This window comes from Diabrotica undecimpunctata, chromosome 7, assembly GCF_040954645.1.
Source record: "Diabrotica undecimpunctata isolate CICGRU chromosome 7, icDiaUnde3, whole genome shotgun sequence".
Classification (NCBI taxonomy): Eukaryota; Metazoa; Arthropoda; class Insecta; order Coleoptera; family Chrysomelidae; genus Diabrotica; species Diabrotica undecimpunctata.
This window is the reverse complement of record NC_092809.1, coordinates 97,289,952-97,313,260: the sequence shown is the minus strand read 5'-3', so window position 1 is coordinate 97,313,260 and position 23,309 is coordinate 97,289,952. Positions and strand designations below refer to the sequence as shown.

Sequence of the window (23,309 nt, the reverse complement as noted above, 5' to 3'; positions counted from 1 at the left end):
AAAAGCCATCAGAATTATTTTCCAACTTACAAAGGTCCGAATACTAACCAATACCGAACCGGAACTAATGCCAAGGTCTAACAGATATATAAAGATAGCAACGTCATACAAGAGACTAAATCTCAACGCCAAAGTTACGCTGGCTACATCCAAAGGCTTTCTAATAACTGCATTTCCAAGTTAAACTGGGAGAATGCCCCGAGAGAAAAAATGCCCTTAGGACGTCCACGAATCAACAGGGGAGGTAACATATGGTCAGATTTAGGAATAATGGAACTACCTACCGACCCATCATATTTATCAACACATGCCTGTACAACCAACTGCTATCCAACCTACAATCAATACTTATCTGTTGGGAACTATCAAATCCATTACATGTAGTCAAACGAAGTAGGCTTAAAAAAAGTTATCTTAGGAAAGACACTAAAGAAATATTGATACATATTTTTAAAACGTTATTTACGTGGCTAAGTTTTCAATAGGAATGAGGAGACAAAAAGCAGAAAAGCCAATAGAACCTTGTTGCGTTCTGACTATACTATGACGATAACCTTTACAATATAAACAATACTTGAGGTAACTGTTTGTCTCAATTTTGTCATTCAGAATAATTATGTCTGTATTTTTTAATTTGCTAATTTCCATAGATTCTAATTTCCATAGAATCTAAATATATCTTAAGGCCTTTATTTTAAATATACTTTTTTAGTAATGAAAATACGTAGATAGAACCTGGAATATACATTTAACCTTTAATCTCTGGGATAAATCCATCTCCTAAACAATGGCGCCGATATATTTAGTTAAAATTCTGTGCACTTATTTTAACCGTTTATGTCCTTATCATTCATATATGAGTTGTGACCGATATTACAAACTCATTTACTTTTCACAAAGAGACTTCATATTAACTATACTTATTACTATACAAATCTGATTCGAAATATCGTCGAAAAGTAACAGTGTGTAAAATTATTTTTAATGAAAAGTTAATTAGCCATTTCTTATGGGGTTCAAAAGAAAAGCCTTTACGAAAATTTGAGTACAAATAAGACCACCGTAATCAGTTGTACCCTGGGTAATGAATAATTAATTAATCGGCTAATCAGAATCACCCGGTCAATATGATTTGTGTCAAATCGGTCCTTTTTAGGATCAATTATTCTAATAATGTCTATAAATATTAAGGGCATATCTAAAGATAAACACACTTTACTTTACTTAACCTTATCAGACATATGCGCTTAGCACAAATGTGACGCATTTCTAGTGCAGAAAATACATAGAAGGCAAAAAATAGTGTATTTGGTATTAAGCTGATCGCTGAAAATCACATAATAAATGTAAAAGTGCTATCTCTGCCGGCAAAGAAGCAAAGAAAAACTTAAAATGAGAGAGGACAAAACCAGTCAGCTGAAGGAACCTTTTAACGATGTTGAGCTTGGATCCACTATCTACGTATATAATGAAGAATAGTACGGCACTGACTGAAGATCTGAGCACAAAGCTTATTATAAAATTTGGACCAAAAATACAACAGTTACTGATATCCAAAGTCTTCAGATAAACAAAGCAAAGACAAAGTTGTTGCCTTGCTTAAACCTGGCAAAAACTCCAACGACCACAAAAGCTATCGGTCAATATATTTATTTTGTCAGCTTTAGAAAATACTTCTCAAGAGGTAAAACAGAAGAAAAACTCAAATTAAAAGACAAAAGTTGCTATAGACAGGAAAGATCATGTACGTCACCAATACTAAATCTTGCCCAACACAGCAAAGATGGGTACAAAAGATATTAGGTATGAGGAGTGGTATTTGTCAATCTAAGCAGCAATTTGCAGTTTTCATTCAACATCTAAGTTACGTTATGCCCTACTCTACGTCCTCTCTCTTGTATGTTAAAGAAATTTATTTAGTCATCTGGGAAAAATTTCTCAAACGATATTAATATTAAAAGGGACTTTAAAGAGCCAAAGCACGCTAAACCGTAAGGTGACTAAACCACACAAAATGGTTATTTGAGAAAAATTATAGCTCGTTCCAGAAAGAATTGTAAATATAACATTAATGTAATTTAAGAAGAAACGCTGAAGAAAAAAAACAGTAGCGGTTAGCCTAAATAAAGAAAGACAAAAAGATGTAATTTAATGTTTTGAAAAAATCTGATCAGAAGACTATCTGAAAAACATTTCATAGTATAGACATCGAGCGCGGCGATGCCTTTGCCGTCTGGCGGCCTATATCGGAAACTTTTACTACCATTTGACTATTTGTGTACGATTTTGTGTATGGTTAAGTGGCACACCACAAAAAGTGTTTTTATTTTCTCTTTTGTTCAACAATTAAAATGTGTTACTATACTTCTAGATGTTCCAATACAATAAAGGATAATAAACATAAAGCACAGGGTACAAAATTTTATTATTTTCTATGTGCTAGTTATTATAAACACATAAGCTATACTACAATCAAAAACTATGACCACTATGAAAAAATACGGTAGACTATAACTACATTTGTGCTTTAGCACTATAGTAAGAACAAGATAAAAATCTAAATTCCTAGATAATTATATTAACGAGAAGTTAAAAAAACTTCTGTTCGTTATCAGTAATAGAAAGCGCATTTCAGAATATATTATGAAAAATGTTGTTGATATTACAATATCAGATGATAGTAATACAAAAATAAAAAACAACTTACCTTTTCAAAACAACAATGAATCACTTCATTTTATCACGAAAAATTTAAAAATTGCAATGTAATTGAACCCATTTGGTGAGCTATAGTTACATTGATACTTATGTGGCAATTAACTGTAAAGTCATTAGTCTTTTCCGTCGTATCATATTTTCCTAATATTTTTTGTAGGCAAGCGGTTTAGTTTGTGTAATATAATATCCCCAATTCGTCTCATAATATTTAGTTTTCAAAACAGCTGTTAATAATTCGTTCACATTTTTTAGAGCTCTTTCCAGTACATTTGAAAATAAGTCGACAGTAAGATACTTTACTTGTAGATTACTCCTTGTTAAATTAGTTTATTAGGTAAGCCTAGTTCTGCCATGGTATTTCATAGTTTTATTCTTATGATTATATCAGTGTTTGTTTAAAATCTATAAATAACTAGTTTAATGTTTTTTTTTGTATTCCCAACATTTCTCATTAACTGCCTAATAGTGAATAATTGATCAACGATTTATTTGGGTTTTTATGGTTATGTCCATGTTTACTTTTGTAAATGTCCACGTTTGGGAACCATAAGTTAGAACAGGGAGTACGCATTGATTGTATACTTTGGTCTTAAGATGCTGTGGATATCTTTTGTTTTTAAGAATGTAGCTTAGTTTGCCAAATGCCGCCCATGCCAGTCTAACTCGTCTTTTTATCTCTGCTGTTTGGTTTTCTTTGTTACGTTTTATAGTTTGACCCAGATATATATAATCCTGAACTTGTTCTACTTCATCTTGTCCGATCCTCATTGTGATGTTTTCATCTGTATTTGTTATAATTTTGGTCTTGCTGTAATTCATATTAAGGCCTATCTTTCCAGCTTCTACGTCCAGTTCTTTCATCATTTCAAATAATTATTCTCATTTATCTGTTATCAATGCGATGTCATCAGCGTATATTAGATGGTTCAAGCGTTGTCCATAAATTTTTATACCTTTTTCTTCCCATTCTGATCTTTTAAAAATATCTTCCAGAGCCTGATTGAAAAGTTTCGGTGATATTGTGTCACCCTGTCTCACGCCTCTATTTATTTGTATTGATTTTGTTTATTCATATACTTTAATTGTTGTTTTGGCTTCCTTATATATATTGGCTATTAGTTCCGTATATCTGTGGTCAATTCATTTTCTTATTCATTTTTCATTATTCATTTGCTCGTTCTATAAGTATTTTCATACTTAGTAAATGGTCACTTGTGCTGAATCCCTTCCTAAACCAGCTTGTTCTTTTGACTGGTATCCATCGAATTTTGTCGTCAATCTATTGGTTAAAATTTTTGTTAGGAGTTTATACATTACATTGAGGAGTGTTATAGGACGGTAGTTTTTTATATCTGCTTTATCCCCTTTCTTGTGTAGGATAATGGTTACGGATTCCTTCCAGTTGTTTGGGATTCTTTTTTCTTTTAATATCTTGTTAAAAACGGAATGTAGATTGTTAATTACCACTTTTCCACCATATTTCAGCATATCTGCAGTTATTCCATCTTTTACTGGCGATTTGTTGTTTTTCATTTCTTTCAATGCCTTCTTTATTTCTGATTTGCTTATTTCTGGCTGTAGCTCTGAGTTGACATTTTTTACTTTAGCCTTAAGTTGGTTTTTAATTGTTTCTGGTGGTTCCTTTTTTGTTTTATATAGTTCTGAGTAGAAATGGTGATTAATATTTATAATGTCATCTTTAACGTTTGTTTCTAGTCCGTTTTCATCTTTTTTTTTGTTTATTTCACACTTACCTAATTTCGGTCTTAAGCATTTCATATTTTTGTTGTTTTGTATTACTTTTTCTATTTTTATTTCTTGTTCTTTTTTCTTATTTTTTCTTATTATTCTGCTTATTGTTTTATTGATTTCTACATATTCTATAGCTTCCTTCTTTTATCCATAAGCTTCTTTGTTTCTGTTGATATATAATTGTTCTTTTTTAGATCCTTTTTTGCTATTTCTTTTCCTGATGTAATCATCGTTGCTGTAAGTATGTTGTCTATTTCATCTATATCTTTGTCATCACTGTCTAATTTTTAAGTAAGTTGTTCTTTTAATAGGTCTTTGTATATCTCTTTATATTGCCCTAGTTTGTTTCTATCTACTAGATCCTAGTTTTTAATTATTTTTCTTTTCATTTCATAGTTATCGTCAACACTAATTTTTGCTCTGACCATCCAGTGATCGCTACCTGTTGTGAATCTGTTAAGAACTGTTACATCTTTAATGATATATCGTTCCGTGGACAGTATGTAGTCGATCTCATTTTTTGTGGATCCATTAGGGCTGACCCATGTCCACTTTCGTTGGGGCTTCTTTTTGTAAAAGGAGTTCATTGCGTATAGATGCTTTTCTTCTAGGTAGTTCATCAAAGTAGCACCTCTATCATTTCTCTGACCATAGCCGAAATCTCCTATTTTAGTTTCTTCATTGTTTAGTTTTCTACCCAGTTTGGCATTGAAATCTCCAATTACTAGTATAAGACGATTTTTATGTTCTTCCATAGTCTTTAATATATCTTCATAAAATAGTTCGATATCTTCCGTCATCATAAGCTGTCGTGGGGGCATATACCTAGATAATTTTAATTAATGTTCTTCTTATTTTAAGTATGACATAGGCTGTATTCGGGTTTCTTCTTTTCGTCGAGTTTCTGATAGGCCTATGATATCTCATTTTATGGTTGTTAATTCTTCTTTTAGTTCATGTACTTATTCATCCGTAGACATCGATCTAATATTGTATGTCCCTATTGACAGGTTGACGGATTTTTTTGATTTATGTTGTGTTCGTCTTAGTGGGTTTTTGTTTATATCTATCAAAAGCGAATTATTGCGTCTCCCAGATACAGCGAGGCAGACCTTTGAGGTGTGGGATAATATTATGGGTTATTTCTGGTTTCGTCATAATTTACACTGAAATTACTAACAAGAGAGTGCTCTTACATCCACATGTTCAAATTGATATATAGTACCAACAGATGCTAGTTATATACCATCAGTACTAATAAAATGGAAACTATCAAATTAATGTCAATTTCATTGAATAATCAAAACAATCGAAAATATAAAATATACCAAAACAACACAATAAAAGTAAAAGTAGAAGAAGAACTAACCGACCCTATTGAAGCTGGTAATGGGATAAGACAGGGAGATTTCCTGAGTCCTCTATTGTTCAACCGGATTATGGATGAAATAATAAAAAGTAAGAAATAAAAGAGGATACCAAATAGGAGAAAAACAAATTAAAATAATCTGCTATGCAGACGACGCAGTACTATTCTTTCAAAGTAAAGATGATTTACAACGTATGCTACACCAATTTCATATAACCGCCAGAAAATTTAACATGTTAATTTCCTCAAAAGAGACAAAATGCATGGTTACAACAGCAAGTTTACTAATATGTTAATTGGAGCTGGAAGGTCAGATAATAGAACAAGTGATGAAGTTTAAATATCTAGGTATCACATTATCTAGCTACGGAAAGCTCGAAACTTAAGTGGAAGATCCACTGAATAGAGCAAACAGAGCCGCAGGCTGCCTAAATGAAACAATATGAAGAAATAAAAATATCGGGAAAGAAACCAAAGGCAGAATTTACAAAATTTACAATAATGACAAACGCAGCAGAAACAGGACCTGACATAAACAGGACAAAAAGGATGTTAGAAACAACAGAGATATAAACACTTAGAAAAATTGATGGTAAGACACTATGGGACAGAGCTAGAAGTACAGATATACGATGTAGATGCAAGGTGAAGAACATCAAGAACTGGTTAAGAAATAGAGGAGTAGAATGGAACGATCATATAAGCCAAATGACAACAAATAGAGTAGTAGACACGGCAAGAGACGGTTACCCAATAGGAAGACGATCAGTAGGAAGACCACGAAAACCATGGAACGGCAACTTACTGGAGGCACATTGAAAAACAGACAGAGTCATGGCTATATAAAAAGAAGAAGAAGAAGAAGAAGAAGTAGAAAAAGATACACAGGATAAACATTAAAATAGCTGCAAGAAAGAGAAAATGAATCAGTCATATTAATGTAGAATAGCAGAGGACAGAATGTTTAGAGAAAATAATGAATCAGTCATATTAATTTAGAATAGCAGAGGACAAAGTATTTGTCATAGCCTTGGACAAGTGTCCAATTGAAAAAAGACCACAGGTCGTTCAAAAAAGACGGAACTCTAGAAAGAAAATAGAATAGATTTAAAAAAAAAAGCATAAACGTGTCTTTTCCTACTCTTTTAATATTGAAAATACGCAAATAGAACCTTGAATTAAAATGTAACCTTTGATATCTGTGATAAACCCATCACCTGAACAATGGCGCCGATGTATGAAGTTGAAATTTTTTACACCTATTTTAACTGTTTTTATTTTTTTATTATCTATATATGAGTTGAGAACGATATCACAAACTTATTTATTTTCCACAAACAGGCTCTTTAATACCTTAAATTATTACTATACAAATCTGATTCGAAATATCGTCAAAAAGTAATACACGGCATGTAAAATTTAAATTTTCAATAAAAAGTAAAATATTAGGCATTACTTATGGGGTTCAAAGAACGAGCCTTTACGAAAATTTAAGTACTAAGAAAACCACCACAATCGGGTATACCCAGGGTAATGATTAAATAATTAATCGGCTAATTCTTCAGTCACCCCTTTAATATGATTTTGTCAAATTGGTCCTTTTTAGGACCAACTATTCTAATAACATAATGTTTATAACTGTTAAGGGTATATCTAGAGATCAAGAAATTTTACTTTACTTAAACTGATCAGACATATGCGCTAAACACGAATCTGACTTATTTCTAGTGCAGGAAACACATATAGGGCCTAACGTAGGGTATTTGGAATAAAGCTTATCGCTGAAAACCACATTATAGATATAGACATGCTATCTCTGTCGGAAAAAAAGCAAAGAATAACTCAAAGTAAGAAAGGACAAAACCAGTCAGCTTTCAGAGAAACTTTCAACGATGTTGAGCTTGGATCCACCATCTACATATTTAATGAAAAATAATACAACTACCGACATTGAGGATCTGAGCACAAAGCTTATTACGAAATCTGGACCAAAAACACCACAATGGCTTATCCGGATGATGAACAACTGTATTCAAATTATGGAAACACCCAAAATCTAGAGACAAGCCAAAGTTGTTACCTTGCTTAAACCTGGCAAAAACTCCAACGACCACAAAAACTATCGGCCAATATCTTTATTTTGTCAGCTATTTAAAATACTTTTGCACAAGATCGTTAATATGATTTCACCGATATTTGAAGAAAAGCTCAAATTAAAAGACAAAAGTGGCTATAGATAGGGAAGATCAGGTACATTACAAATGCTAAATCTTACCCAACACATCAAAGATGGGTACGAAAAATATCGGGTATCAGGGGTGGTATTTTTCAATCCAAATGCCGCTTACGACACCTTAAATTACAAAATATTTCTCGAAAAACTATACGATATCCCCTTAGATAACAAACTCACTTATATTATTTGCGTATGCCTACACAAGAGAATATTTTTTGTATCACTCAATGTTAAGAATAGCAGATGAAGAACGGTCTCGCTTGGGGTAGCATAAAGGCACCTACACTGTATAACATTTACACAAACAAACGATCCATACCGGTAGATACTAGGACTTCTATTATATTTTTTCAAAACCCCTGAAAAACTCGTGGGTGCTCCTTCAATTTCCTCGACATAGACGTTTTCACAAAACTGAACATCCAATCTTGTCATAAAATCATTGAACTGTAGACTTCCTATAAATTCCTTGAAAATAGTTTGTATTACACCGGGTCAGTCACAGATTATTGTTTAAAACTAAAAGGTAAATTAAGGACCAGAAATAATATTCTTCGCAAGCTTGTCAGCTAAAAATGAAGCGCACGTCCTTCCGCCCTTAAAACATAGACGCTTGTACTATATGCTTCTGCTGCCGAATATACCTTGTTAGACAAATTAACCATTCTTTCTATTAATTTTAACACAAAAATATCTATTGTAGCACTTAACCATATTTATTTTGAGATAACCTTCTATCAAGATATCATATGTAGTACACAAATAAGACCAGAACTAAAATATTAAAAAAGCTTTATACAATATATCGCAGAAGATTGGATAAAATAAAAGTAGTTTTTATTATTCAGATGCTTACATAAAATGTACAAAGACATACTCACGTAAACAAAATATATTACGAAATTTCTTGAACTAATTGAACTAATAAAATTATATTAAATAAAAAAACAACATCTTTAAAAATACAGAAAAAATAAAATTTTCGATGCAAGCGAACATTCCATTCAATAATAAGCCCAAATCCTTTTGTATCTACATACCTGTTTTTTAAAGAACCAGTTACATATTAGTACTTAGTTATACCAGGTAATATAATATCCTCTGTTACACAGTGTAATGCGTATGACATTCCACTGTCTACAAACAGTAGATAAAAATAAGGAGCCCATATAAACCGTTCAGGGTATATGTTGAAAACATACGGTATAATCGCACAGTTGCCAAACTCTCAGAGCTTACTTAAATCGATAAACGTATGGTTCAAATATACAATGAAGAAGATCTGAACGACCCCTATAATATATACACGTGAACTAAGCGATATACATTTATGATACAGGGGTATTTACGGGCTCCAAAAAATTTTTATAAATTATTAAACTCTACATGTTGATGAATCGACTGAACCAATATTACGGAATTGTCAAGTGAGCTCCGTATATCGGTATCCACTTGACCACGGAGCTCAATTGAACCTGAATTTTAACATGGGCGGAGTTCACTTAATGCCGTAGATATATATATATATATATATATATATATATATATATATATATATATATATATATATATATTTATATAGTGTGACCCATTTGATTGGAAACACCTCAATAAAATTTGAAGTTGTTAACCGATTTTAACCAAATTTCTTTTTAACGTCATGTAATAAAAGGTCTATTGCGGGACAAAATATGAAATATTTAGTTAAATTTGTAATCTTCGGCGAAAATGAAGAATTTCTATTAGCGATTTTTTTCTTAAAAAAATTTTAACACTGGATGTTTTTAACACTACGCCATTGGATTTAGAGTGGCTTCAAATAGCTATGACAAAAATTTCATTAAAATATATTTATTAAGTCAAAAAAGAACACCCTGTATCAACAGATAACCATAAAACTAATTATTTTTCAAATAATTTTAATAATAAACCACTACTACACAAAAAAATGTTTAAAATAGCATTAAAATTTAATGCAAGTAACGCACTTACATTATTATTAACTTTTCATGCTACAACTTAAATCTCAGCTGCCATGACAACGATATTACTGTTTGACATAATTTGTGTCATACAAATTTCAGTGCATAAATTTATGCATATTATCTGCAACAATATTTAATTCAAATTCTTTTAATAATATTTTGTGTCATGGCTGCAAGATTAAGTTTGAGAGAAAAAATTGAAATTATACGTCTTTTGGGAAATAACGATAGAAGTGCCAGGGAAATTTGTAGAATATTTAATGACAGACATGTGGATTGTCCTAATATTAGCTGCGGTACGGTAAACAAAATAAATAGAATATTTAATGAATATAGTGCAGTATAGTGCAAAAACTTGTTGAGAACGATAAAAGTACGCAAGACTGCATACCTTGGACACATACTAAGAAATAATAAATATAGTCTTCTGCAGGTCATCATGCAGGGTAGAGTCGATGGCAAAAAGGGAATAGGTAGAAAGAGGAAGTCATGGCTGCGAAATATTCGAGACTGGACAAACATGACTGTAGACGAATTATTCCACGTTGCAAAAGACAGAAAAACTTTTAAAAATGTGGTCGCTAACCTCCGTTAATGGGGACGGCATAGGAAGAAGAAGAAGATAGTGGAGTATCAAAACTAATTTTAAAAAGTAACCCGTTACAAAGAAGAGAAAATGATCAAATGATTTTAGATCATTTCAGAAATAACCCTAATGCCACTTTAAGGAATGCCAGTTTATATTTGAATGTGCCTCGAGAGAGTATTCGGCGATGTCTTAACGTAAATAATATTAAACCTTTCAAACCAAAATTCTTACACACATTACAAGAAGGCGACGAAGCAAAACGTTTGGAATATTGTGTATGGGCCCGAGGGGAATATTTAAACAATACAAATTTTCTAAAAAACGTGTTGTTTACCGACAAAGCCACTTTCACTTCAAATGGAGTAGTATCACGACAGAATTGTCGCTATTGGACCGCAGATAATCCCCATTTGGTAATAAACTGTAAAAGCCAGTATTTTTAAAAAACCAATGTCTGGTGTGGTATACTGAACGAGCTAGTTATTGGTCCTTTCTTTTTTGAAGAAAACTTAAACTCACAGAACTTTTTAGAATTTTTAAACATCGACTTGTGGAATGCTATTCATGAGCTCCCAATTAATGAACGATTAAATTTGTATATCCAGTTAGATGGGTGTTCTGTTCATTACGCCAGAACCGTGAAGCAATGACTAAATGAAAATTTTCCGAACCGTTGGATAGGCCGGGGTAGTCCGTTGATAGGTTGGTCACCCAGATCTCACAATTTTAGACTTCTATCTCTGCGGAGTTATCAAACAAAAAGTTTACCAAACCCGTCCAAGAGACGTAACTTCATGCAAGAATTCGACAGGCATGTACAGAAATTACTCCCCAACAACTAAGAAATGTAATTAGAAATATTCATAAACGTTACGACAAATGTATCCAATTAGATGGTGGATTGGTAGATGTAACTAGGATTTGAACTAAAACTATGTTTCCATGTTTCTGTTAATACAGAGTGTTTTTTTCTTAGTGAGTTTTAAAATTTTAACTTTGCATAAGTTTGTTATTAATAAATATATCTTAATGAAATTTTTGTCATAGCTACTTGAAGCCACTCTAAATCCAGTGGCGTAGAAATTTTTTTAATAAAAAAATCGTTAATACAAATTATCCATTTTCGACGAAGAAAAAGTATCGTAAAATGCCCTGAAAATTTAACTAAATATTTCATATTTTGTCCCGCAATAGACATTTTATTACATGACATTAAAAAAATTTGGTTAAAATCGGTTAACAACAAATTTTATAGAGGTGCTTCCAATCTAAATGGGTCACACTGTATATATATATATATATATATATATATATATATATATATATATATATATATACAGGGTGAGTTTTTAGTGTGACATCGGTCAATAATTCCATTGTGGAACAAGATATGCAAAAAACTTGAATTTAAAAAATGTAGGCAATGATATTCTCCATACTTAAAAAATATGTGAAATTCTACAGGGTGATTAATAACTACGTGGTATAGCAAACATGCAATTTTTAAATGGGACACCCTATATATTTTTCATATTTATATTCTTCTCATAATTTTTGTTCATATAATATTAGACTTTGCATTACTATACAGAGTTTAACAAGATAAGACCATTTTTATTTCAAAATCCCTATGAAATCAATACTATGTATATAAAGAAGTAATGCATAAACAATTATTTATTTTACATAATAAAGTAAACAACATATTGTAGTTTTTAAATTTAGTTTGACTAAATTGTTTGACTAAATGTAGCCTCATCTCCAAAAAGCACATAATTTGAAAATATCGATATCTTTCCACTTCCTGCTGAGACCATTGACAAAAATCTAATCTGCGTTGATAATCATCGATTGTCAATGCTCGATGTAAGTGTATGCGGTAAGGATGTAGTTTATGTTTACGAAGGATTTTTCGAAGTTTGATTACTGTCAAGTTGACGTGAAATTTCACAAGTGCTGATGCGCGGATCTTTAGTAGTAGCTATCAGTACATCATATTCCTTCTCTTCACTTAGAACAGTGTTCGTTCTCTGATTTCTTGACAATACAACTGACCCAGTGCGAACAAAACGATCCAATAATTTTTCAAAAGCTTTTGCGTTTGGCTTCCTCCGTTCAGGATAACGCTCGTGTTATATTCTGGATACAAGTAAGCAATTTCTCGAACTATCTACTAATACCCAGATCATATCTCTTAACTCTTCAACATAAAAATTCATTTTTAACACTAAAGACAAGCCACACAGACCGATTAAAAAGGTAATAATATGAAAACTGTCATTTTCAAAGCCTACCGTTTACGGTTTAATAATGCGAAGACGGTCATTTTTTCAAAGCCTACTATTTCACCTTTATAACTGACACAGATGGCCTTTTACTTATTGATAACTGCGCGTCACAATCGGCAGTTAGGAATGTTTTATTAAAAATTCCTGGCTTAGAATACTGTTTATATAACAATCTGAAAATTGTTTCATCAATTGTATATTGTTTTGCCTTCTGTTTTATGTGAGTTATTTATTGAAAAAAAAATCTTTTTATATTATTATACAAAACATTTATTATCTTGTAGGAATTTTAAATTCTTGTATTTCATTAAGAAAATAAAATATTTTCATAATATCACATTTATTGCATATTGTTATGGTTTATATTTTTTGTTAGTTACTTATTAAATAGAAATAAGTTTGTTGTATTATCACTCAATACTCAATACCTTTTTCTATTTGCAAAAAGTGAATTTATTTCCGAAATTTAAAGAAATCTCAAAATATCTCGAAAAGCAATGAGTTTTGGTATAAAGAATGCTATATAAAAATGAAAGAGTATCATAGATCCAATATTTCTAAAAAATAAAATATAGAAAAATCTATTTAAATAAATTAAGAAAATCGTAGTTGTGTAAAAATTGGAACCAGAACTTCAAATGAATTTAAAGTCACTAAAGGTCTAAAGCAAGGATGCTGTTTGTCACCGACACTCTTTAAAATATACGTCCAAGAAGCATTGAGGAGTTGAAGAAATAAATGTAGATTTATGGGCATCGAAGTGGGACAAGAAACTCTGTATACATTGTTGTTTGCAGATGATCAGGTGGTGGTTGCAACCGATGAGGAAGATATAAATTATATGAATCGAAAATTATTTGAGGAATATGCCAAATGGGGGCTTACTGTAAACATAAGCAAAAGAATATTTAAAAATTGGAGGAAATACCACAGATCTGAGGCTTGAAAACGGAGTCATAAAAGGCTGCAACCAGTATAAATATCTAGGAAGCATCATATCAGCAGATGGCAGAGTTAAGATAGATGTACAAAACCGAATAACCCTAGGGAAAAAATGCATCCGAATACTGAATTCATTACTGTGGTCTAATAAAATAAAGATGCATACCAAACTTCGCGTATACAGAGCAATTGTAGAACCAATTACCACATATGGTGCCGAATGTTGGACGATGACAAAGAATGAACGAGATAAAGTAGACGTTGTGGAAATGGATTATCTTAGAAGGTCATGTCGAGTATCGAGAATGGAAAGAATCAGGAATGAGGAAATACGAAACCGTACAGGAATTAGAGATACTCTTTCAGACAGAATACAAGGAAGGCAATTACAATGGTATGGTCACGTGATGAGAATGGAGGAGGAGCGGTGGCCAAAGAAAGCCTTAATGTATGTTCCGCCAGAAAGAAGGAAAAGGGGAAGACCACCAAATTCCTGGAGAAGAGAAATTACAAGAACAATGCAATCTAGAGGCTTAGAAGAGGGAGATTGGAGAGATAGGAAAAGATGGAGGCTGAAATGCGGGAAGCGGCAATCGCCGTAGAACCCCCGTTATACGATGATGAAGAAAATCGTAGTTTTATTTTGTAGTTCACCCTATATACAAATTTTTGTCAATGATTTCAATTAAACTTAATTTAAAAAACTACAATATATTGTTTACTTTATTATATAAAATAAATAATTGTTTATGGTGCTGATTTCATAGGGATTTCGAAATAAAAATGGTCATAGCTTGTTAAATACTCTGTATAGTAAAGCAAAACCTAATACTGTAAGAACAAGAATTGTGGGAAAAATACAAATTTGAAAAAATATATAGGGTTTCCCATTTAAAAAATTGTATGTTTTCTATACCACGTAGTTAATCATACTGTAGAATTACACATATTTACAAGTATGGAGAATATCATTGCCTACATTTTTTCTAAACAAGTTTTTTGTATATTCTATACTATAATCAAATTATCGACCGATGTCACACTGAAAACTCACCCTGTATAGGTATATGTTCCGAAAGATTTCCGCCGTTAGTACAATTAAACCTAGAACTAAGATTAATACTATTATAAGAATTAATATTAAATTCAACAGTCTTACAGATTGCACCGCGTCGATTATCATTGCGCTAAGTTTTCGACATCCTCTTTAATGTCTTCTAGGCTTTCGAGGTCTCAGTCTCCCGAGCTCCCAGACACTACTACACTCATCACTAATCAATGCATTACTAAGTAAGTAGAGTAAGTAAAATAAGTAATACATTGGTTAGTCATCAGTGTAGTAGTGTCTGGGGGCTCGGGAGACTAACTTGGGCTGATTCAGCCTATTTTAAGCATAGCACTGGCCGTATTATCTTCCTTACACCGTACACCATAGACCCAATAGCTATAGACCTAAAGCTGAGTTACGGTATAAAGAAAGAGACTAGACTAGGACGTATTTGGGAAATATTACTCTCCCAAATACCCACTCTAGGACGTATCTGTAGAAAATTTGTAATAGTACAATAATACTAGATAAAAAAAATACTCACCTGGAATTTCAGGAAAATAATTATTACTTTTTATCCAATTTTTGATATAATTTATATCTCTAATAACGTTTTCTTTAGTTTTTCCAAAATGTGCCCATATTTTATTTGGATCCGTTGTTAATATAGTTTCAGAAACACTCATTTTTACAAACGAATTCTAATATAGCTGAAGGTAGTACAAATAATATACCTTATTTTTATTAACAACGCTTTATATAGTAAAATCAGGTTTTTAAATATTATTGTTTTATTAACATATTTATGATAGTCTTTATTATTAAGCACAACATTTAATATTTTATTAAAATCTTAGACTGTTTTATGGTATTGATTGGTTTTAATTAGCTTGTTTCTTTCGCATATTTGATTTAATAATATAATATAACCCACCTGCATGCCATAATTCTCTTTTGTTTGTCATTAAGTTTGTTATTTTGATTTGTCTAAATTTAAAATTGCTCACTATTATGAAATATTCGTGACTCTAACGTTACTAAATAAATTTAAACCGCTGAGAGGCGATATCGTAGCAAATGTAACTTTATTTGTATTTACTCTAAAAATTCTTAGGTAAGGAATATTAATTGTATTATAATGAATATTTATTGTCGGCTAAGTAATTCCTTTACTGGGCCACATTACCTTAAAAAATACAATTGTTACAAAATCTGTAAGAGAAATTCTTTTTGGATCTCAACGTAGTTATTACCTTTAAAATGTTTTATTGTAAAAGGTCCTGGGACTCATTTTAGCTAAAATTAATAATATTTAGCCAAAATTATCCAGATTTTTTCTGATGTTTAGGTTTTAGTTTCAGTCAGTTGGAGCACCTCTTAATTCTCTTTGAGGCGTTCGTGAGTTTATCGATGATCCTTTTCCAAATCGTTAGATTGGAAGAAGACAAGCTATGAAATGGCCAGTGAGATCCTCGGATTTGACACCTCTCAATTATTTTTTTTAGGGATATTTAAAAAGTTAACTGTATGTAAATAGCCCACAGACTATCCAAGAACTGAAGGGCAGAATAATAGAAGAGCATTAATTTCTCAGGAAACGATTGGAAATGTCTAGTATGAATGTTAATTCAAAATAGATTTTTATCTCCAAAGACAAGTTGGTGATATTGAACACCACTTTTATTTGTTTTCTTTAGGTGCTTTCTGTTTATATAGCAATATTAATTACAAAATAAATGTTTTTCTTAATAACGGCATAATAATGATAAATATTGCCCAGTAACAGATTGTGTTGCATCGGCAATAAAAAACTGTAACAAAAGATTGTAAAATATACGGCTAGTCCCATTTAAAAATGTGCATATTATCCTTTTATATCAAAAACTGTACATTTGGCAACGTCGAAAATATTAAAGTTTAAATCGCTGGTCCATCTCATACACAACCATCATTTTGATACTATATTATACGGGATGTCACAGATATTTTATGTTTCCATACTTTACACGTGTATATGTATAGTAGAGGAAAATGCTTAAGACCGGACCCCAATTTTGTTTTTCAATTCATGTGTATGAAAAACATAAAAAAAATAAAAAGTAAAAGTACATACCATCGATTACTGTATATGCAAAGAAAACTCCACAATAAAGGTTAATAACGTTAGAGTCCATCGAGGAGCAGAATGTGGATCTGATCACCATTTGCTTAAAGCGTCACTACTATTTATATTTAAAGGAAGTCAACGACAAAATGAAAACGAAAGTTCAATTATACTGCAAGACATTTCAACAAAGGGATATAATCTACAAGGTTTTGAAAATGAGTCTACCCAGTTTCTGTATAGAATGAGATTGAATCTGAAATTGCACGATCTTTGTTACTCCTCACCAATTAATACGTACAACGAAAATATGAAAGCTCTTGACGAAGCTGCAATAAAAGCTATTGGAGAAGTGGATAGCATAAAAAATAGAAATGAATGGTGGAGTTAAGAAATAGAAGATCTTGTGGGGAAGAAGAAGAATATGTATAACAAATGGCTAGCAACAAAGGACCCTTACTATCGACAACAGTACAACAGCTTAAACAAAGAAGTAAAAAAAGAGGTAAATAAAGCCAAAAATGAGATGTGGAATAAAGCCTGCGATAACTGTTGCAGTTTCGCAACGATATATAAACATTTATATAATATTAACAGACTTTGTGGTAGTTTTTATTCTCCCCGTATATCAAGATTCCATGTACAAGGGTGCATCTGGGTTAAAAACTACATGTTACGAGACGGGCAATCTGCAAAATGACACAGATGTGTGTTTGAGATAAGCGATGCATCTACAAAATCGGAGTCGAGTTTTATCTCTCAAACCACACACATGTGTATGAGCGTTTGGGTTAAAGGTACCTGAGGTACTTGGTATCGGTCTTGCTGCCGAGAGACTCGTAAAAATGCAGTAAGGTTGCATTATCAATTTTGTGTTTTTTCTGTGCGTCGTTGAAGACGATTTGCGATAGCTGTGATGCTATCTTTCATGGGGTAAAGTACACCTTATAATATTTGTTGCCAAAATTACATTGCTGCATATATCAAGTACGTGCATTTGGTATATTTATTTGATATTTGTTTGGAACTTTATCGCATTTGTGCCGCGATCGCGATTAAACGTTGTCAATTGGACATTTTGCATTTGTTTTGTTTTATGTAATATTTACTGAATTCTTATTTTTTTGTATTTTGTCATTACCGATTATACTTTGAATTGAATTTATTAATATTTGTATTTGTATTTGAATATATACTTTGAATTGAGTTTAATATAATTCATATATGTTATGTTTGATTGCATTTTGTGTAACTTTATTACCAAGGTTTATGCATTTTACCACGGATTAAGTAGATTATTATATGTACGCATATTTTTCACTCGTTAACGTTTAATATCAATTTATGCTTTATTTCTAATCATACTCAACCATATCAATCGAAATTTTAAATTTCTTTATTGTTAATGTGTTCTTAAAACCTATTCATCAACATCTTTGTTTTGGTTTGTAAATGGTTATCTTTTTGGTGTTGTTTCATGTTAACTAATATTTAAGTTTGTACTACATATATTCTTCTTCTTTTAAGTAATATATTCTTCTTTATTTATAATTGTATATTGGGTTATGTATATTTATGTTTAATTTCACCTCTTTTTAAAACAGAGTGTTATACAGTCCACTGGGTTTCATTTCTTTTCTTTATTTGAATATACATAACCAATCCGAAAGGGGGAAACCATCGAGTTCTAAATTGAACAGAATATCATTCCCTCTCCCTTCAGGATGACCCCAATTGTTATATTGAGGTCATCGTATGTGCAGAACGCAACAATAACGTAGAAAATTTTATGGGTACAGCAAGAAGTAAAGAAACCTGGAAAACAATTAGGGGTAGTAGAACAGATAGAAAAGAATGCAGTTGGTTAACTCTAGTAGCCCCAGAATTATGGGTCGAATATTATGAACAAATGCTGACAGGAGATCAAACAGAATTCCAAGATATTGGCTACCAAAAATATGATATTTCCTACCGCGAAGAAACTGAAATAACACCAGAAGAAATTAAAAAACACGCCAACGCTATGAAAAATGGAAAGTCTCCAGGACCGGGGGGAGTACCCATTGAACTGATTAAATATGGCCCTGACAAACTATTTCAGCTATTGGCTTATACTTTTAATTTATTCTTGAGAGAAGAAGAGCTACCCCCAGAATGGAAAACTGCATATATCAGCAATCTATACAAAAATAAAGGCGACAGAAAATATTGTGAGAACTACCGAGGGCTTAGTTTAACTAACTCAATCTGTAGAGTCTACGGGAAGATAATTAAAAGCCGAATTGAAGATTGCTGGGAAGACGCTGAAGATCAGAGTGGCTTTTCGTACTGGTCGTTCTTGTATAGACAATGTGTTCTGCCTAAAACAAACAACAGAAAAGCGTCTGGAACATAATATGGGGACACACATGGTATTTATTGATCTTCAAAAAGCGTATGACAGTGTCCCATTAGCCAAGCTATGGCAGGTGCTAGAAGACAAGAATATTCCACCGATTTACATTAATGCTGTAAGAGAGTTGTACGATGATATGACGAGTGTAATAAAGATTGGACAAAAAGTGACAAAAAAGATAAAAGTAACCAAAGGACTTCGCTAAGGCTGCTGCATTGCACCTACACTCTTTAAGATTTATTTTGAGGGGGTTTTGGATATTTGGAAAAAAAATGTGAACCTATGGGTGTTAAAATTGGAGACCATACACTGTACAGCTTGCATTTTGCTGATGACCAAGTAATACTTGCAGAAGATCAAAATGATATCCACTACATGTTACGAAAAATAGATGAAGAATATACTAAGTGGGGCTTATCAATTAATCCATCAAAAACAGAGTACGTAGTAGTGGGAGGTGAAGGAAAGCACTTAGAACTAAGAAGCAAACAAATTCAAAATACTGATAGCTATAAATATCTCGGTGTAAACATTACAAACAATGGTCGGAATACAAAAGAAATAGCTTCTAAAATTAGTCAAGGAAATTCAGCAATACGTCAACTGAATAGTATACTTTGGAATAACCACATTACCCGAAACACAAAAATTAGGATATACAAAAGTATCATAGAAAGCATTATGGCAACGATGGCCAAAGATAATGTTACAGTGGATCCCCACCAACCGCAGGAAAAAGCGAAGACCAAGAAGATCGTGGAGACAAGAAGTAAAAGGTGCAATGGAAGATAGGGGTCTACAAGTAGATGACTGGAACGATCGCAAGCGTTGGAAGCTAGGTTGCGAGAAACGGCGGCAGCTGTAATAAACTCGTTATATATATATATATATATATATATATATATATATATATATATATATATATATATATATATATATATCTACATACCATTTAATTTATAATGTTTTGAATCACTTATATTTAACTTTCATTAATAATAATTAAAAATTAATAATATATGAAATATGTATTTTCCAAATACAGTGAGTTGGGAGTAATTAATAAAGTTGTACCAATAATTGGAAAAAATTATTAAATTAGAGAAAATATGGTCTACTTTCTGAATATAAGTATATTGAAACCATTTTCAATATAATACATAAAATATACAAAAATATTAAGGACAATTAATTATTAAATTATCTACAAAAATCGCAGATGTAGGCATCTTTATCAGCCCCAGCACAATTCACATGGGCCCACAACCAACACATAATGCACAAGATCCAAAGTTCTCCTTTACAATCTTCCGAATATTTTCTGTCACAAAACATGCACAAAGCGTTATCCTCTTTAAATGGTGACATTCCCGGAATAATGTCCAGTTCAGATGTTTTAAAGTAGAACTGATTTCATCTTCGGAGTCTGATTCTTTTATATTTTTCTCAAAATTTAGACATATTTTTGCTATCTCTTTCCCTTTTCTAGAAAATTCTGCTGCCAAAAAAACCTTTTCTGTCGCGGTTACTTTTAAAAAACTTGAGCACGTTCTTGCTGTTCAGTTTTCATAGCTACTTTAGTTTCTTTTGCATTAACTTGTAATTCATCCATCGTCATAACACATTGTTTCCTGAACGCTGTTTTTGCTTTGACATGGATTCGTAAAAAGATCAATCTCGCATTTTGTTTGCTTCTTCAATATATTCGCCCTCACAAAACAGCTCCTTATTTTTTGGATATATGCCTGTGGCTTTAAACCGACTGATTGCAATTTCAGCTGTTTAACATTTAATGTATGCTTTGCTAAAGAGCTCCATTACATCGTAAGCTATAAGTGGTCGTTCATTGTTTCTTAACCACTGCCTTATCTCCTCACTCTAATAAGTTTTGAGACTACCCGTGAAACTTTCGTCCGAAGGTTGAAGTTTGTGTGACTGGTAAGAAGTGAATATGGACACAATGATAACATGGTGTGTTTTTGCCAAATCGATCACTTCAATATTTTGAGTGTGGCTATAATGGCCACCTAAAAGTAACAGCACAGGTTTCTTCTTTGTATTATGGACAAAGTCGATAAAGCGAAGTCGAACCACTGAGTGAAGGAGTTGATTTAAATCCAACCTGAAGGATGCACTGCAAAAATTATTTCTGATGGAGCTTCGTTTTTCAATTATTTACTCATATTTTTTCTCGGAAAATTACTAAAGGAGGGACGAATGAGCCAGTGACACTCATACAAGCAACAATCGGTATAAGGGCTCCACGTTCTCCTGAAGTTAGGGCAGTAACCTTTTTTTACCTTTAAGGCCTATAACTTTGGGTATTTTAGATTGCACCAAACTGATTCCGCTCTCGTCTACGTTATAGATTCTATCAGGAATAAATTCATTTTTAACGTACAAATCATCCAGAAGTTGATAACATTTCTGCGTATTTTCTTGAATCTTTTTCAGTGGGCTTTTTTTCTACCACTTTTGGCCAGCTATTTCTTCTTTGAATGGATAATGAATGCCATGTCTCTGGGCCATCTGCGCGGCCAGTTTTCTTAAATTACTTCTAGAGAGTCCAAAAACGATGCTTCCATTGCACCACAATATTGGACCAGCTCGTCTTCCAGATTTTCACCCAATATTGTAGGTCTACCTCTATCTGTTTGTGCTGCTTCGATAGGCGTACCATACTTATTTTTGATTAATCTCGTCAGTGTTGTCTTCGGCACATTAAAATTTTTACTCGGCTTCTTTCACCACATCTTCTTATTTCGAACTGCATCAATGGCCTTAATTATTTTAGGCGGACACTTTTTTTGTTCGACCTTCCCCATCTAATTCATTTTGAAACTGGAACAAAATTGCAAATCATAGAAATGTGTACACTTAGAAAAGCGGAGTTTTAAATCTAAAAAATAAGGGGTCCGATTTATGCAACTACGGGGGGTCCGGTTTATGCGACTATAGCATACATTTTATTAATGTCATAATTTTTAACCAATCTATTACCTGAACTGTATTAGTAAGAAACAATAACCTCAAACCTTATTATTTAAAATAATATATAGATTGAATAGCTTACCTGCGAATATCTCGGAGAAATAATGAAAAATATAACACAACGTAAAATCTTTCCACATAATCAACACACGTTCAGGACGACTCACAAGCGATAAGTGACGTAGCCCAAGGTTAGTAGATGTTAAGTAGGTTGTCTCGTAACTATAGACCAATCAAATGCTCGCTTTTTAAAGGCGGGAATACGTCACCCATACGACACTTTTAAAATTGCCATAAGCTTCAATGCTAATAAAACGTTCAAAAACTTAGGTTTTGCAATATATTTTGGGATTTTCTTGGGTATAGGAATGTTAAGTGGTTCTTATGTTAGTAATTATATCAATTTTTTTTTAAATCAATAGTCTGATGACAAAAAATAGAATTGATTATATTGATAATATTGTGTGTTTTAAATGGAGATAACAGTTTATTTCACACAAAAACCCAAAAAAACAGTAGAAAAAGTTCCAAAGCAAAAATACTAAATATGTAGGAACTTACTTATTATGTTTTTCCTGGAATTTGCAGCATTCTTATCATATCTAGTGGTAGGCAAAATAAAACAAATAGGTAATATAAATAATTTATTATTAGATTAAAATACAAAAAATGATTAGTCCTTCAAGCACTAATCTTCAGGCTATATATACTTATCTCATCTAAAAAATATATCATTATTATAACGTACAAAACTACATATAATTGTTAGACAAACCTTGATATCACGGCTACGAAAACACACTTCACAAGTGTTTATGTACACAAATAACTAAATAATAAGTCTCTATAAATAATATTGTTCTTATACCTATACTTAAAAATAAAAACTAAA

The 23,309-nt window shown here is 32.1% G+C and overlaps 1 protein-coding gene across 2 annotated transcripts in view; it reads right to left on the bottom strand.

Annotated features, from left to right (window-relative positions):
- Positions 1–22,572, bottom strand: part of LOC140445622 (alpha-tocopherol transfer protein-like) — a 40,343-nt gene extending 17,771 nt beyond the window's left edge. The window contains exon 1 of one of the 2 annotated variants that reach the window (XM_072537822.1): positions 22,500–22,572. In XM_072537822.1, the coding sequence (XP_072393923.1) occupies positions 22,500–22,557 (58 nt within the window). In that variant the 5' untranslated portion in view covers positions 22,558–22,572. Of the gene's footprint in view, positions 1–15,471; positions 15,672–22,499 lie in introns of those variants that run through there. The other variant, XM_072537821.1, reaches the window with a different exon arrangement.
- Positions 22,573–23,309: the final 737 nt, after the last annotated feature.